This window comes from Coregonus clupeaformis, chromosome 34 (assembly GCF_020615455.1).
Source record: "Coregonus clupeaformis isolate EN_2021a chromosome 34, ASM2061545v1, whole genome shotgun sequence".
Taxonomy (NCBI): domain Eukaryota; kingdom Metazoa; phylum Chordata; class Actinopteri; order Salmoniformes; family Salmonidae; genus Coregonus; species Coregonus clupeaformis.
The window spans coordinates 31,193,160-31,211,078 of NC_059225.1; the positions used below are offsets into that span (position 1 = coordinate 31,193,160).

The window sequence follows — 17,919 nt, forward strand, 5'->3', positions numbered from 1 at the left end:
CATTTAGGTTAGTATTCTGGAGTAACTATAATGTTGTTGATCCATCCTCAGTTTTCTCCTATCACAGCCATTAAACTCTTAACTGTTTTAAAGTCACCATTGGCCTCATGGTGAAATACCTGAGCGGTTTCCTTCCTCTCCGGCAACTGAGTTAGGAAGGATGCCTGTATCTTTGTAGTGACTGGGTGTATTGATACACCATCCGAAGTGTAATTAATAACTTCAAAGGGATATATATATTTTTTTCATCTAACAATAGGTGACTTTTTTTGTGAGGCATTGGAAAACCTCTCTGATCTTTGTGGTTGAATCTGTGTTTGAAATTCACTGCTTGACTGAGGGACCTTACAGATAATTGTATGTGTGGGGTACAGAGATGAGGTAGTCATTAAACACTATTATTGCACAAAGTGTGAGTCCATACAATTTATTAAGTGACTTGTTAAGCACATATTTACTCCTGAACTTATTTAAGCTTGCCATAACAAAGGGGTTGAATACTTATTGACTCAAGACATTTCAGCTTTTAATTTTTAATTAATTTGTAAACATTTCTAAAAACATATTTCCACATTGGCATTATGGGGTATTGTGTGTAGGCCAGTGACACAAAATCTAAATTTAATCCATTTTAAATTCAGGCTGTAACACAACAAAATGTGGAAAATGTCAAGGGGTGTGAATACTTTCTGAAGGCACTATGCTATGCTAGGGTTAAATGACATGGACTAGCCATCCATTAATATAGAACAAGAGCTGGAACAGTATGGAGTTAGATATCTGCCAAATATCGACCCAAACTTATTTACGATTCTAATGTTACATTCGTTTAATATTTTGGCAGATTTCTCACTCCATAGAATAGTAACACATATCCTCCAGTCCTGTACAAGATCAGATTCTTCTTCAGGTTGAAACAGCAGCAGGTCAAACCAGGGGCATAATTTCAGCCAAACCTAGGGTAGCTGCTGTAGCTTCATTCACCTCAAACACATGGCATACAGCAATTACCTGCTACACCCTATCTCAGAACCGGGATGAAAAACTCTAGTTTAGTTTCATTTCAAGTCAAACGGCAGTTACCTAGCATCCTAGCCATCTACAGCAATCTTCTACCTCTACACTGTTTTAAAATAAAAGTTGCGCTGTTCACCATCCCGCTCCGAGGCGTCCGCATGGTTCCAAAACATGCTCTCTACCACTGCTAAACAGCCTGCCCGTCCACACGGTCCTAAAGCCACCCCGCTAATACTGCTAAACTGCATTTGCTGCATTTGCATTGGAATTATTTTAAATTGTTAGTATTGAGCTAGGGTATGGGGACTGCCATACTCTGCCATACCCAATTGACGCCCCTGGGTGAAACTGCTATTGGAAACCACATTGTCAGGTATGTCCCAAACTTATCATAAAATCATGTAAAAGTACCTCAGGTCAACCAGTAAGCATCAATTACACAGAACCAGCTCAAACTGACCAACCTACAAGCACTTTGAGATCCAATCACACAAAAACCACACAAACATGCGCGAACAAGCATACATACATACACACACACACACACACAGAGAGAGACACACGCTCACTCACATATAGACCATGCATACACACAACCACACACACGCGCGCCTGTCTCACAATTTTGCATTTGTACCACAAGTGAAATGAAATAAAGATGTATGTGCATGAAAAACGTTGTGCAAAAAAATGTTGAGCAAACTCCAGTCAGGGAAATAATGGCAGTACTGAAATCACTGTAAACCCCCCCCCCAAAAAATCCTGCTACTCTTGGGTGGGATGAGTGGCCGTAGCAGGAGCATATCACACTATTGAACCACACTATGGAGTAAAAGCTATGGTAAAGAAGCCTTATTATGGTAGTGGAAAGCAAGACAAAATCCCCTCACTGATTAAGAACAATAAAACCCCAGTTTAAAAAAGTAACAGATGAAAAGTAAATTAGCAAAACCCCAAAGGATATATAAAGGCCTATATAATCTCACCAACATTTAAAGTCAAGATCTCTGTTCACATACTCTGTATTGATTCTGAAAAATATACTGTATAATTCTTCCTACTACTCCCCCCTCACATCACACACCACCAGTGTAGGGCAGTCACACTCAATTACACCGTCACTTTCCCTCTGTCCCCAAAAAGTCAGTCACTTTCACCACCGTGAGTGTGAAGTGTTCACAGACTTTGAGGCTTTGGATGAAGAGCTGACTTGAGATCAGTTTAAGGTTTTCCCACAGCACAGTCCCTCTGGCAGTGACCCTCCCTCAGCAGCTCTCAGATCAGCTCTCTGTTGGACAAGCCAGGTTTGAAGGTTCACCATGGTAGTCCACCAAACACAAGGCCCACACTCAGACCACCAGAAAAAAGCATGGGATTTAAAAGTTACACCACCACGATTTTCTCATCTCATTTCACAATATTGACAGTGAGTGTTTGAATCAACAAAACAAGAGACCAGCGTCAATCAGTCGCAATGGGGGGGAGCGGTGGATGCCCCTTAGCACTGCTCAGACTCGATGAAGCCCTCCTTCTCCTGGCCCACGGGCTCCACCTCCGCGTAGGCCGGGTGACCGGACCCTCGGCGGAACTTCATGGCCGGCCACCTCCTGGGACGCCTCTGGAGAAGGGGAGAGGGGTTAGAGGTCATTGAGGTGACAGACTAGGGTCAAAGGCCAAAGATCTGCAATGCCACTGACCTGTGCCCAGGGTTAGGTCACTGTGCTACCCTCTCTGTCAGCTGAGCTCTATCTGTAGCTATCACGTTCTTCTTGTTGCCCCTAAACGCTGATCCTGGGTCAGTTTAGCATTTCCCCCACTAATGGTTACGATTAGGGGAGGGGGAAGCTGATCCTAGATCTGTACCTAGGGAAAACTTCACAGAGGAGCTACATATGGAAGGATAGCAGTAGAAATAAGCGAGCACATTGTATCACAGACAGTGAGATATAATATATGACATTTCCGGAGTTAATAACCTCTTAGGTATGCGTGATTGAAACAGATGTATTGGGAGCATAAATGTTATGACATTAATTGACACGCTCTCGCCGTTTGATATATGCCATGTACTAAACCACTCAGTGAGTGATGAGAGCTCCGAGAGAGAAGCATTTGAATTCTCTCCGAGAAAATTGTTCCTTGATGAGGGATTGGCTCATTGTGTGATATTGACCTTGAAGATTATGCATTTGTCATTTATTTTCTTGATGTTTATACATCAATCAGTCTCATTACGTTCTCCAAACGGTACAAATGAAACCAAAACCAATTCATTGCCAAAGCGTTTGTAGGCATTTATCATCAAAGAACCATGTGGAGCCCTGTTTCACTGCCTGCGCCCTGTGAAAGTAATCATGCATATTTATGAGTTGGAGAAACAAGGATAAAGTGTAATAAACGCTGCCCAGATTATGACTATACTTTTTTTTTGGGAGGGCCTGACAGAGCTTGGGTCCCAAATGGCACCCTATTCCATATATAGTGCACTATTTATGACCAGAGCCCTATCGACTTTGGTCAAAGTAGTGCACTAAATAGGGAATAGGGTGCAATTTGGGACCCATACAGAGAATCACAGTGGGAGTAGTTTGTTATTCCACCCTGACATACTGGCGTCTAGTGGTTGGAGACATATTGCCTGACCTTGGAATGAAGTATCTGCTGGGGTAGGTTAGGAAAGCACACATCATAATCAAACTTGACAGGCAGAGAGAGACGGAGAGACTCCCTCACAAGTTGTTGTAGTACTGTACTACCCTTAGACTAGCATGGGTCTCTGCCTGCTGTTCTAAAGTACTTCAGGTGACATGACTGACCAACCGGTAAAGACAGTCCAGAGCAAAGGGACTTCTAAATCCAGTGGATACTTATGGACTGTTGACAAGTCAAAGCAATACCTGTCTTTGTACACTGCTCAAAAAAATAAAGGGAACACTTGAACAACACATCCTAGATCTGAATGAATGAAATAATCTTATTAAATACTTCTTTCTTTACATAGTTGAATGTGCTGACAACAAAATCACACAAACATTATCAATGGAAATCAAATGTATCAACCCATGGAGGTCTGGATTTGGAGTCACCCTCAAAATTAAAGTGGAAAACCACACCTACAGGCTGATCCAACTTTGATGTAATGTCCTTAAAACAAGTCAAAATGAGGCTCAGTAGTGTGTGTGGCCTCCACGTGCCTGTATGACCGCCCTACAACGCCTGGGCATGCTCCTGATGAGGTGGCGGATGGTCTCCTGAGGGATCTCCTCCCAGACCTGGACTAAAGCATCTGCCAACTCCTGGACAGTCTGTGGTGCAATGTGGCGTTGGTGGATGGAGCGAGACATGATGTCCCAGATGTGCTCAATTGGATTCAGGTCTGGGGAACGGGCGGGCCAGTCCATAGCATCAATGCCTTCCTCTTGCAGGAACTGCTGACACACTCCAGCCACATGAGGTCTAGCATTGTCTTGCATTAGGAGGAACCCAGGGCCAACCGCACCAGTATATGGTCTCACAAGGGGTCTGAGGATCTCATCTCGGTACCTAATGGCAGTCAGGCTACCTCTGGCGAGCACATGGAGGGCTGTGCGGCCCCCCAAAGAAATGCCACCCCACACCATGACTGACCCACCGCCAAACCGGTCATGCTGGAGGATGTTGCAGGCAGCAGAACGTTCTCCACGGCGTCTCCAGACTCTGTCACGTCTGTCACATGTGCTCAGTGTGAACCTGCTTTCATCTGTGAAGAGCACAGGGCGCCAGTGGCGAATTTGCAAATTTTGGTGTTCTCTGGAAAATGCAAACGTCCTGCACGGTGTTGGGCTGTAAGCACAACCCCCACCTGTGGATGTCGGGCCCTCATACCACCCTCATGGAGTCTGTTTCTGACCGTTTGAGCAGACACATGCACATTTGTGGCCTGCTGGAGGTCATTTTGCAGGGCTCTGGCAGTGCTCCTCCTGCTCCTCCTTGCACAAAGGCGGTAGCGGTCCTGCTGCTGGGTTGTTGCCCTCTACGGCCTCCTCCACGTCTCCTGATGTACTGGCCTGTCTCCTGGTAGCGCCTCCATGCTCTGGACACTACGCTGACAGACACAGCAAACCTTCTTGCCACAGCTCGCATTGATGTGCCATCCTGGAAGAGCTGCACTACCTGAGCCACTTGTGGGGGTTGTAGACTCCGTCTCATGCTACCACTAGAGTGAAAGCACCGCCAGCATTCAAAATTGACCAAAATATCAGCCAGGAAGCATAGGAACTGAGAAGTGGTCTGTGGTCACCACCTGCAGAACCACTTCTTTATTGGGGGTGTCTTGCTAATTGCCTATAATTTCCACCTGTTGTCTATTCCATTTGCACAACAGCATGTGACATTTATTGTCAATCAGTGTTGCTTCCTAAGTGGACAGTTTGATTTCACAGAAGTGTGATTGACTTGGAGTTACATTGTGTTGTTTAAGTGTTCCCTTAATTTTTTTGAGCAGTGTATATAAGCTTGATTGTCATTTTTGGGGGGAGAGTGGATGACTCTTCTTTCATATTTTGTATGCTGTATGGACAGACGAGACACCATTAGAGACAGGTGAAGAGGAGATACAGTGAGAAGGGAGCACACAGGGATTGAACTGCACACAGTTTGAATGTTGAGATAGCCACATAGAGTGGTATTATAGACTCACCTGGATGAAGAAAAGGCTTGCGGCTGATGTGGGGTGGTGGTAGATGTAAACGGTGACCAGGACTGCGGCTGCCATGATGAGCATGACCATGAGGATGCCCAGGATCAGGCCAGTGTGCAGTGGGTGTGTGCCCTTCCTCTCTGCAGCACTCTCCTTTGGCATCGCTGGAGTAACACAGCAAAACACACTTTAGAATCTCTCTCTTGAACACAGACCCAAACACTCAGACACATGCATGTAAACACGCACACACAAATGTGTTGGGCACAATCCGTCTACCAGGTACTCAAATTGAACAGACTTTCACTGCATTTCTCCTATTGAACAGTAGGGGACACTCATTATTCATGAGTGCTGCTGGTCTCTCTTTCTGCTGTTGTCACTAGGACTTCTGTCTTAGTAAACACGCCTGAAGCTTGTGATAAAAAATTAAGTTGACCAAATGTCATGATGCACGGCCTTGTTCAGCCTCACAGTCTAATCATAATTACTCTAGTGGCAATTACCGTTCAACCATTTAACCATGCAAGAAACGAAAAGTGCCAGGTTCAACCCCCAGAAAAGTTAATTGTGTTTTGCTATTGTTCCAAAAACAAAACAACCCTGAATATTATTCTTCAAGCCTTACAGTCAACTAAAATTAGATTTTCTTTCTTTCTGAAAAAGATGGAACATTCCGGATCCAGCTCAGCCGTTAGCAGACAGTGTGTGTGTGTGTGTCTGGAAGGAGGAGGTTAGCATCGTTGTGGCATAGCCTGTTTAGCTATTCATGAGCAGCGTGCTACAGCAGAGGCATGAGATAATCCCAAACCAAGGTTAGCACATGGTGTTGTTGAATAGGAGGAGAGACGCATCTATGGATGGAGATATCGAAAGTTATTAGGCACTCTTCAGTAATGACAGTCCAGTTTGATAAGATGGGTGTTTGGAGAGGAGACTCCATAATGATTGGCTGTCCTACAGAGAGCCTTAAGGAATGTGCACTGTCATCTTGAAGGCTGTGGGACAAGACAGAGTCAAACCAGGCCTAATTGGCTACCAGTGAATTCATGTGTTCTTAATCACTAAAGCCTTGTTCACATTGGCAGTTTGAAGTGACTCAAATCAAAAAATGTTGCATATCTGATTCGAATCTGTTATTTTTCCTGCAGACTGAACTGACAAAAAGCACATGGAATCGGATATTTCAAGCCACATTTCAAACCACCTTATTAGGTGGTTTGAAGTTGGATACAAATCTGATTCCTGGCCATGCGACTTATTTCTGAACGGTCAAATCTGGTTTATTTGCCCTCAAGTGGTTTTTAGACTGTTATTTGGCATATATTGTTTCTTGCTAGCTATTCTGTTGACAGTTTGACAAGAACATGTGGTAGATAACTAGCTTGTTAATTGTTTAGTAACAAATTATTGAATTTAATAAACAAATATACAGTACCAGTCAAAAGTTTGGAAACACCTACTCATTCAAGGGTTTTTCTTTATTTTTACTATTTTCTACATTGTAGAATAATAGTGAAGACATCAAAACTATGAAATAATACATATGGAATCATGTAGTAACCAAAAAAGTGTTAAACAAATCAAAATATATTTTATATTTGAGATTCTTCAAATAGCCACACTTTGCCTTGATGACAGCTTTTCACACACTTGGCATTCTCTCAACCAGCTTCACCTGGAATGCTTTTCCAACAGTCTTGAAGGAGTTACCATATATGCTGAGGACTTGTTGGCTGCTTTTACTTCACTTTGCCGTCCCACTCATCCCAAACCATCTGAACTGGTTTGAGGTCGGGGGATTGTGGAGGCCAGGTCATCTCATGCAGCACTCCATCACTCTCCTTGGTAAAATAGCCCTTACACAGCCTGGAGGTGTGTTGGGTCATTGTCCTGTTAAAAAACAGATGATAGTCCCACTAAGCCCAAACCAGATGGGATGGCGTATCGCTGCAGAACACTGTGGTAGCCATGCTGGTTAAGTGTGACTTGAATTCTAAATAAATCACAGACAGTGTCACCAGCAAAGCACCCCCACACCATAACACCTCTTCCTTCATGCTTTACGGTGGGAACTACACATGCGGTGATCATCCATTCACCCACACCGCGTCTCACAAAGACACGGCGGGTTGGAACCAAAAATCTCAAATTTGGACTCCAGACCAAAGGACACATTTCCACCGGTCTAATGTCCATTGCTCGTGTTTCTTGGCCCAAGCAGGTCTCTTCTTCTTATTGGTGTCCTTTAGAAGTGGTTTCTTTGCAGGAATTCGACCCATGAAGGCCTGATTCACACAGTCCCCTCTGAACAGTTGATGTTGAGATGTGTCTGTGGCTTGAACTCTGTAAAGCATTTGTTTGGGCTGCAATGTCTGAGGCTGGTAACTCTAATGAACTTATCCTCTGCAGCAGAGGTAACTCTGGGTCTTCCATTCCTGTGGCGGTCCTCATGAGAGCTAGTTTCATCATAGTGCTTGATGGTTTTTGCGACTGCACTTGAAGAAACTTTCAAAGTTCTTAAAATGTTCCGTATTGACTGACCTTCATGTCTTAAAGAAATGATGGACTGTCGTTTCTCTTTGCTTATTTGAGCTGTTTTTGCCATAATATGGACTTGGTCTTTTCCCAAATAGGGCTATCTTCTGTATACTCCCCCTACCTTGTCATAACACAACTGATTGGCTCAAACGCATTAAGAAGGAAATACATTTCACAAATTAACTTTTAAGAAGGCACACCTATTAATTGAAATGCATTTCAGGTGACTACCTCATGAAGCTGGTTGAGAGAATGCCAAGAGTGTGCAAAGCTGTTATCAAGGCAAAGGGTGGCTATTTGATTACTACATGATTCCATATGTGTTATTTTACAGTTTTGTATTATTCTACAATGTAAAAAATAGTAAAAATAAAGACAAACCCTTGAATGAGTAGGTGTGTCCAAACTTTTGACTGGTAGTGGAAAAAAATTGATATATTGTATTTATTTTTTATTTTACATTTTACATTTTAGTCATTTAGCAGACGCTCTTATCCAGAGCGACTTACAGTTAGTGAGTGCATACATTTTTCATATTGGCCCCCCGTGGGAATCGAACCCACAACCCTGGCGTTGCAAGCGCCATGCTCTACCAACTGAGCTACAAATACAAAAACAGAAATATACAAACAAGAGTACATAAACCTAACAGACAGGGGTATTACATATCGAGATACATTTTCAAATTTGTAAAAAAGTTTTATGGTACTTATTGCTTTTTTGTTTTTACGCTTACTGATATACAATATTTGCCAGACAACAACAATACTTTGTTCCAGTTCACTTGTCCTAGGGCTGCATTCCAGTATATTGTAGCAGAGGGAATAGTAACATCTTGACATAGTTTTCTTATATACATGTTATTACATTTATAGTTTAAAATGTCCCTTCCTTCTAGCTGTTTTGAGGCTACAAAATCCTCAACAGTTGCACTTGGAGTACTGTTATATTCTCCTAAAAGAAGAATAGCACCTTTAGAAACAGCTCTAACAACAAAATTATTTGAAAGTCCTCAGGAGTGAATGTAACATTGTGGTGTTCTCATGAATTCTGGATAGTCATATAGTTGTTCATCATTATTCAATAATTGTTTAACCCAGATAATGCTGTTGTCAAACCAGTTCTGGAAAAACAAACACTTATTTTTGTATTTTATGTCTTTATTATTCCAGATTGCAAATCTATGTGGGGGAAAATGTTTGTAGATGAGGTTCCAAGTTAGAAGTACTTGTTTATGGAAGTTAGCAAGCTTAATAGGGATCTTAACCACATCAAAGTTGCATTTGAGTTAGAATTCTAGACCACCAATCTGTTGGAATATTAAATTAGGGATTAAATTCCAAATGCAATCCTTATTTCTTAAATGGTTTTGTATCCATTTGCTCTTAAATATTATATTAGACGTTTTACAATCCAGAGCATTCAATCCTCCCTCCCCTTGGGTGCTACATATTACCGCTTTTCTTAAATAATTAGGTTTATTCCTCCATATGAAGTTAAATAATTTATTATCAACCATTTTAGTTACTGAGAGAGGAACATCCAAAGCAAGGGAGGTATAAACTAATCTGGACAGACCTTCAGATTTTGACAAAAGTACACGTCCAGATAAAGAAAGATCTCTTAATAACCAGGAGTTAAATCTCTTTCCAATGTTCTCTACAATAGGAGAGTGTAAATTCTTTACAATAAAAGGCTTCTTTTCACCTGGCAATTAGGCAGTGTTTAGGCCTACCTGTTCTGTCCGAGTTAGACTCTGGCTCTCTCTCAAATGTTCTGATTTGGCCACATTACTTTCCCATCGATAATCACTCTTGCAATGACAAAAAATGCAGTTTTCTCTGCCTTTCAAGCTGCAGCCACCGTTGGCCACAGTTTCTCCCATGTCACTTTGTCCGCTGAGGTCAGAAACTCTGTGAACCTCCATATTTGCTTGATGAGGAACTCACAGTTCTTCGCTCGCCTCCAGAGAAGATCCCGTGTAGATCTGTTGGTGAACCGGATGATGGTTGTCCTCGGTCTTGATCCTTGAGTCTTCCCAAACGATGAACGATGTCCACAGTTTCCTGAAATGTGCCTTTTGATTCGGGAATGACAGCTCCACAGATGTCAACAACTCTGTATTTGATGTCCTCACCCGCCTGCTCTGGAATTCCATGGAGCATCAGGTTCCACCTGCACTGGTATCTCTCCGCCTCATTCACCTTTTGCTCGAATTCAGCCACCTTCTTTTCATTTTCCTGGCAGATAACTTCTACCTTGAGAGCTTCAAGTTACTTGGTGTCCACATCACCAACAAACTAACATGGTCCAAGCACACCAAGACAGTCATGAAGCGGGCACAACAAAACGTATTCCCCCAAGGAGAATGAAAAGATTTGGCATGGGTCCTCAGATCCTCAAAAGGTTCTACAGCTGCACCATCGAGAGCATCCTGACTGGTTGCATCACTGCCTGGTTTGGCAACTGCTTGGCCGCCGACCGCAAGGCACTACAGAGGGTAGTGCGTACGGCCCAGTACATCAATGGGGCCAAGCTTCCTGCCATCCAGGACCTCTATACCAGGCGGTGTCAGAGGAAGGCCCTCAAAATTGTCAAAGACTCCAGCCACCCTAGTCATAGACTGTTCTCTCTGCTACTGCACGGCAAGCGGTACCGGACCGCCAAGTCTAGGTCCAAGAGACTTCTAAACATCTTCTACCCCCAAGCCATAAGACTCCTGAGCATCTAATCAAATGGCTACCCAGACTATTTGCATTGCCCCCCCACCCCTCTTTTACGCTGCTGCTACTCTCTGTTTATTATCTATGCATAGTCACTTTAACTCTACCTACATGTACATATTTCCTCAATTACCTCGACTAACCAGTGCCCCCGCACATTGACTCGGTACCGGTACCCCCTGTATATAGCCTCGCTATTGTTATGTTTACTGCTGCTCTTTAATTATTTGTTACTTTTATTTTGAATTATTTTATATTCTATTCTTTTTTTTTGTATTCTTTCTTAAAACTGCATTGTTGGTTAAGGGCTTGTAAGTAAGCATTTTACTGTAAGGTCTACACCTGTTGTATTCGGCGCATATGACACATACAATTTGATTTGATTCTTCATGTCACTTTTGAGGGTTTTCACTTGTCCAGAGATAAAGTCAACATATTTTTTTATGGCCTCAATTTTCATCGTATTCCCCCTAAACATTTCCTCCAAGCCATCTGCCCTTTAATCTATTTTTGCTGTCAAAAGCATCACAATAATGTTTTGCATCTCAAGAAGTGACATACCCTCTTGCCCTCTCATATTTTTCCTCTGGGGCTTGACTGGAGTGTCGGGGTTGTAAGGTAACAGCCTGAGCTGGGGACTGGATGGGCGCAGGTTGTCAGCATTGTTGTGCGTGCTCACCAAATTTTTATCACCCACAGCAGTATTTCCACCCATAGTTACATTCTGAAGAGGAGTACCCAAAACCATACCATCTTTTAATGCTAATTGTCCAACTGATGATTTCTCCATTTCTTTTCTTTTGGTTTTGGTCGTGGAAGTTTCCATGTAGACAAGCTAGTTTTTGAGTTAGCTAGCTGATCTGGCTATCTAGTGTTGTTGCTAACTTAATAGTTTTAGAGGTGAATAACTTGCAGAAAGTAATACATTATTTTGATAAACAAACTAAACCATATTCATACGGGGTTTTATGACCTTAGAAATGACCAAATGGTCATATTTGGGTGAGGAAATCCAATAATTCCTTCAACTACCAAAAAACCGCATCTGCCCTGACCGCCATCTTGCTCGCGCCCCTCACAACAAATTACTGAATGACTGTGCTAGAAATCTAAACTGCTAACTAGCTGGCTAGTTGACTGCTGTGGCTAGCGGAAAATGACTCGTTTTGAGAGTTAGATAATCTTATCCTTTGAGGCTTTAAAAGTGTTCTTACACTATGATTTTGAACATTCAAAGCAACTGGGAAACGTCCATTGCAGGCATTGTTGTCACCTTAACTTGCTACATAACTTCTGAGTGATAGGAAGCACCACCAATCACCTGTCGTTACTGGCGTAGCTACAGTGAGGGAAAAAAGTATTTGATCCCCTGCTGATTTTGTACGTTTGCCCACTGACAAAGACATGATCAGTCTATAATTTTAATGGTAGGTTTATTTGAACAGTGAGAGACAGAATAACAACAACAAAATCCAGAAAAACGCATGTCAAAAATGTTATAAATTGATTTGCATTTTAATGAGGGAAATAAGTATTTGAACCCCTCTCAATCAGAAAGATTTCTGGCTTCCCAGGTGTCTTTTATAGGTAACGAGCTGAGATTAGGAGCACACTCTTAAAGGGAGTGCTCCTAATCTCAGCTTGTTACCTGTATAAAAGACACCTGTCCACAGAAGCAATCAATCAATCAATCAATCAGATTCCAAACTCTCCACCATGACCAAGACCAAAGAGCTCTCCAAGGATGTCAGGGACAAGATTGTAGACCTACACAAGGCTGGAATGGGCTACAAGACTATCGCCAAGCAGCTTGGTGAGAAGGTGACAACAGTTGGTGCGATTATTCGCAAATGGAAGAAACACAAAAGAACTGTCAATCTCCCTCGGCCTGGGGCTCCATGCAAGATCTCACCTTGTGTAGTTGCAATGATCATGAGAACGGTGAGGAATCAGCCCAGAACTACACGGGAGGATCTTGTCAATGATCTCAAGGCAGCTGGGACCATAGTCACCAAGAAAACAATTGGTAACACACTACGCCGTGAAGGACTGAAATCCTGCAGCGCCCGCAAGTTCCCCCTGCTCAAGAAATCACATATACAGGGCCGTCTGAAGTTTGCCAATGAACATCTGAATGATTCAGAAGAGAACTGGGTGAAAGTGTTGTGGCATCAACTCAACTCGCCGTGGTTGGAGGAGGAGGAATGCTGCCTATGACCCCAAGAACACCATCCCCACCGTCAAACATGGAGGTGGAAACATTATGCTTTGGGGGGTGTTTTTCTGCAAAGGGGACAGGACAACTTCACCGCATCAAAGGGACGATGGACAGGGCCATGTACCGTCAAATCTTGGGTGAGAACCTCCTTCCCTCAGCCAAGGCATTGAAAATGGGTCGTGGATGGGTATTCCAGCATGACAATGACCCAAAACACTCGGCCAAGGCAACAAAGGAGTGGCTCAAGAAGAAGCACATTAAGGTCCTGGAGTGGCCTAGCCAGTCTCCAGACCTTAATCCCATAGAAAATCTGTGGAGGGAGCTGAAGGTTTGAGTTGCCAAACGTCAGCCTCGAAACCTTAATGACTTGGAGAAGATCTGCAAAGAGTAGTGGAACAAAATCCCTCCTGAGATGTGTGCAAACCTGGTGGCCAACTACAAGAACGTCTGACCTCTGTGATTGCCAACAAGGGTTTTGCCACCAAGTACTAAGTCATGTTTTGCAGAGGGGTCAAATACTTATTTCCCTCATTAAAATGCAAATCAATTAATAACATTTTTGACATTACATTTACATTTACATTTTAGTCATTTAGCAGACGCTCTTATCCAGAGCGACTTACAGTTAGTGAGTGCATACATTATTTTTTAATACTGGCCCCCCGTGGGAATCAAACCCACAACCCTGGCGTTGCAAACGCCATGCTCTACCAACTGAGCTACACCCCTGCCGGCCATTCCCTCCCCTACCCTGGACGACGCTGGGCCAATTGTGCGCCGCCCCATGGGTCTCCCGGTCGCGGCCGGTTACGACAGAGCCTGGATTCGAACCAGGATCTCTAGTGGCACAGCTAGCACTGCGCTGCAGTGCCTTAGACCACTGCGTTTTTCTGGATTTTTTTGTTGTTATTCTGTCTCTCACTGTTCAAATAAACCTACCATTAAAATTATAGACTGATCATGTCTTCGTCAGTGGGCAAACGTACAAAATCAGCAGGGGATCAAATACCTTTTTCCCTCACTCTATGTCAGCAAATGACTGTTGTCTGAACACACACAAATCCGATTTGTTCACTTGTAACTTGCTGTTTGGACAGTCAGTATTCCAAAACGGATTTGAAAAACAAAACTGATTTGAGCATTAAGGCCTGCAGTGTGAACAAGGCTTAACACACACCTCCAACTCTGTCCCTTTCCAGCTAGCAAGTTGGAAGTTGTGGGAATGTACTGTATCTTTTTGGTTTCACATTGGTTGTGGGAACGAAGCCATACGTTTCCTGACCGGTAAAACTAAACGTTTTTTAAACGTTCTGATAACAGAAGTGAACATTTTGCCTGTGCTCGGAATATTTCTTATTTGGTTGCAGGGAGGTTCTGAGAAAGTTTTACTCTCGTTCCTTAAGTTTTACTGTGAGGTTTTATTAACGCTCTGAGAATGGAAATTATAGGTTATTTGGAAGTATTCGAATAACTTAACTTTCACTGACTTTTTCAATAAGAAATGAACTTTCTATAACTCCAAGCACAGATGGGACACATGGAAATAGATTTCCTTAGGCATTAATCATGCAAACACATGTCTTGTTTAGTGAGACACGGCATCAATGACCTATGATCAATTCCAACCTCTGATCTTCGGTTCTCTATCCATGGAATTAGTCCACTGTGCCACCAGGATGGAGCTAGCTGTTTATTTTAGTCTATTCAAACAGACCCCATTTTCAAAGGAAACAAGCACTCATTAAGATCAGTTGTGGCCAATTAGTGGGTGCGGCCAACACACCTGAACACTTAACAAGATAGAGGATAGTGAGAGTTTTGGTGACGCTGAGAACGGAATGTACAGTGGGGAAAAAAAGTATTTAGTCAGCCACCAATTGTGCAAGTTCTCCCACTTAAAAAGATGAGAGAGGCCTGTAATTTTCCTCATAGGTACACGTCAACTATGACAGACAAAATGAGAAAAAAAATTCCAGAAAATCACATTGAAGGATTTTTAATGAATTTATTTGCAAATGATGGTGGAAAATAAGTATTTGGTCAATAACAAAAGTTTCACAATACTTTGTTATATACCCTTTGTTGGCAATGACACAGGTCAAACGTTTTCTGTAAGTCTTCACAAGGTTTTCACACACTGTTGCTGGTATTTTGGCCCATTCCTCCATGCAGATCTCCTCTAGAGCAGTGATGTTTTGGGGCTGTCGCTGGGAAACACAGACTTTCAACTCCCGCCAAAGATTTTCTATGGGGTTGAGATCTGGAGACTGGCTAGGCCACTCCAGGACCTTGAAATGCTTCTTACGAATCCACTCCTTTGTTGCCCGGGCGGTGTGTTTGGGATCATTGTCATGCTGAAAAACCCAGCCACGTTTCATCTTCAATGCCCTTACTGATGGAAGGAGGTTTTCACTCGAAATCTCACGACACATGGCCCCATTCATTCTTTCCTTTACACGGATCAGTCGTCCTGGTCCCTTTGCAGAAAAACAGCCCCAAAGCATGATGCTTCCACCCCCATGCTTCATAGTAGGTATGGTGTTCTTTGGATGCAACTCAGCATTCTTTGTCCTCCAAACACGACGAGTTGAGGTTTTACCAAAAAGTTATATTTTGGTTTCATCTGACCATATGACATTCTCCCAATCCTCTTCATCCAAATGCACTCTAGCAAACTTCAGACGGGCCTGGACATGTACTGGCTTAAGCAGGGGGACACGTCTAGCACTGCAGGATTTGAGTCCCTGGCGGCGTAGTGTGTTACTGATGGTAGGCTTTGTTACTTTGGTCCCAGCTCTCTGCAGGTCATTCACTAGGTCCCCCGTGTGGTTCTGGGATTTTTGCTCACCATTCTTGTGATCATTTTGACCCCACGGGGTGAGATCTTGCGTGGAGCCCCAGATCGAGGGAGATTATCAGTGGTCTTGTATGTCTTCCATTTCCTACTAATTGCTCCCACAGTTGATTTCTTCAAACCAAGATGCTTACCTATTGCAGATTCAGTCTTCCCAGCCTGGTGCAGGTCTACAATTTTGTTTCTGGTGTCCTTTGACAGCTCTTTGGTCTTGGCCATAGTGGAGTTTGGAGTGTGACTGTTTGAGGTTGTGGACAGGTGTCTTTTATACTGATAACAAGTTCAAACAGGTGCCATTAATAAAGGTAACCAGTGGAGGACAGAGGAGCCTCTTAAAGAAGAAGTTACAGGTCTGTGAGAGCTAGAAATCTTGCTTGTTTGTAGGTGACCAAATACTTATTTTCCACCATAATTTGCTAATAAATTAATTAAAAATCCTACAATGTGATTTTCTGGATTATTTTTCCTCAATTTGTCTGTCATAGTTGACGTGCACCTATGATGAAAATGACAGGCCTCTCTCATCTTTTTAAGTGGGAGAACTTGCACAATTGGTGGCTGACTAAATACTTTTTTTCCCCACTGTATATGTTTTTAAGTAACATTCCTAGAACATTCTCTGAATGTTTAGTTTTCTTGTGGTTTTTATGGAAAGTTTTCTTCATGATGTTAATGTGTACAAATAAATGTTTTAGAACATTTCCAGAATATTGCCAATAACTTATATACAGTGCCTATACAAAGTCTACACAGCCTTGAACCTTTTTCACATTTTGTTGTGTCAGTGCCTCAGTTGCATGCATTTAAATAAGGATGTTCCACTTATCTACACACCATACTCCACTTGTAATTATTTTTTATTGTGAAAAATTATATAAAAAGAAATATCATAATTGGATAAGTGTCCACCCCCCTGAGTTAATACTTGGTGGAAGCGCCTTTGGCAGAATTACAGCTGTGAGTCTGTTGGGATAGGTCTCTACCAACTTTGCACACCTAGATTTGGCAATATTTGACATTATTTACAAAACTGTTCAAGCTCTGTCAAGTTCGTTGGGGAGCGTAGATGGACACCAATCTTCAAGTTATGCCACACATTTTCGATTTGATTTAGGTCGGAGCTCTGACTGGGCCACTCAAGGAAATTTTCCTTTTTATTCCTTAGCCACTCCACTGTAGATTTGGTTGTGTGCTTCAGGTCATTGTCATGCTGAAAGGTGAACTTCCGTCCCAGTTTCAGCTTTCTTGCAGAGGGCAGCAGGTTTTCCTCATGGACTTTTCTGTACATTGCTCCATTAATTTCCCCTTCTATCCTGATAACATGATGCCGCCACAGCAGGGATGGTGTTCTTAGGGTGATGTGCCAAACGTAACGCTTTGCATTTAGGCCAAAAAGTTCAATTTTAGTTTCGTCAGACCACAAAACCTTTTGCTACATGATAACAGATTCTCCAGAGTGTTTTTTGCATACAGTGCCTTGCAAAAGTATTCATCCCCCTTGGCGTTTTTCCTATTTTGTTGCATTACAACCTGTAATTTAAATTGATTTTTATTTGGATTTCATGTAATGGGCATACACAAAATTGTCCAAATTGGTGAAGTGAAATGAAAATATAACTTGTTTCAAAAACGTCAAAAAAATTAATAACGGAAAAGTGGTGCGTGCACATGTATTCACCCCCTTTGCTATGAAGCCCCTAAATAAGATCTGGTGCATCCAATTACCTTCAGAAGTCACATAATTAGTTAAATAAAGTCCACCTGTGTGCAATCTAAGTGTCACATGATCTGTCACATGGTCTCAGTATATATACACCTGTTCTGAAAGGCCCCAGAGTCTGCAACACTACTAAGCACGGGGCACCACCAAGCAAGCGGCACCATGAAA

At 42.6% G+C, this 17,919-nt stretch overlaps 1 protein-coding gene across 1 annotated transcript in view; it reads right to left on the minus strand.

The window, feature by feature from the left end:
- Positions 1 to 629: 629 nt before the first annotated feature.
- Positions 630 to 17,919, minus strand: part of LOC121550008 (plexin domain-containing protein 2) — a 172,478-nt gene continuing 155,188 nt past the window's right edge. Inside the window, exons 13-14 of the mRNA XM_041862061.2 lie at positions 5,696 to 5,859; positions 630 to 2,635 (exon numbers count right to left, since the gene is read on the minus strand). Coding sequence (XP_041717995.1) covers positions 2,516 to 2,635; positions 5,696 to 5,859 — 284 coding nt within the window. The 3' untranslated portion in view covers positions 630 to 2,515. The remainder of the gene's footprint in view (positions 2,636 to 5,695; positions 5,860 to 17,919) is intronic.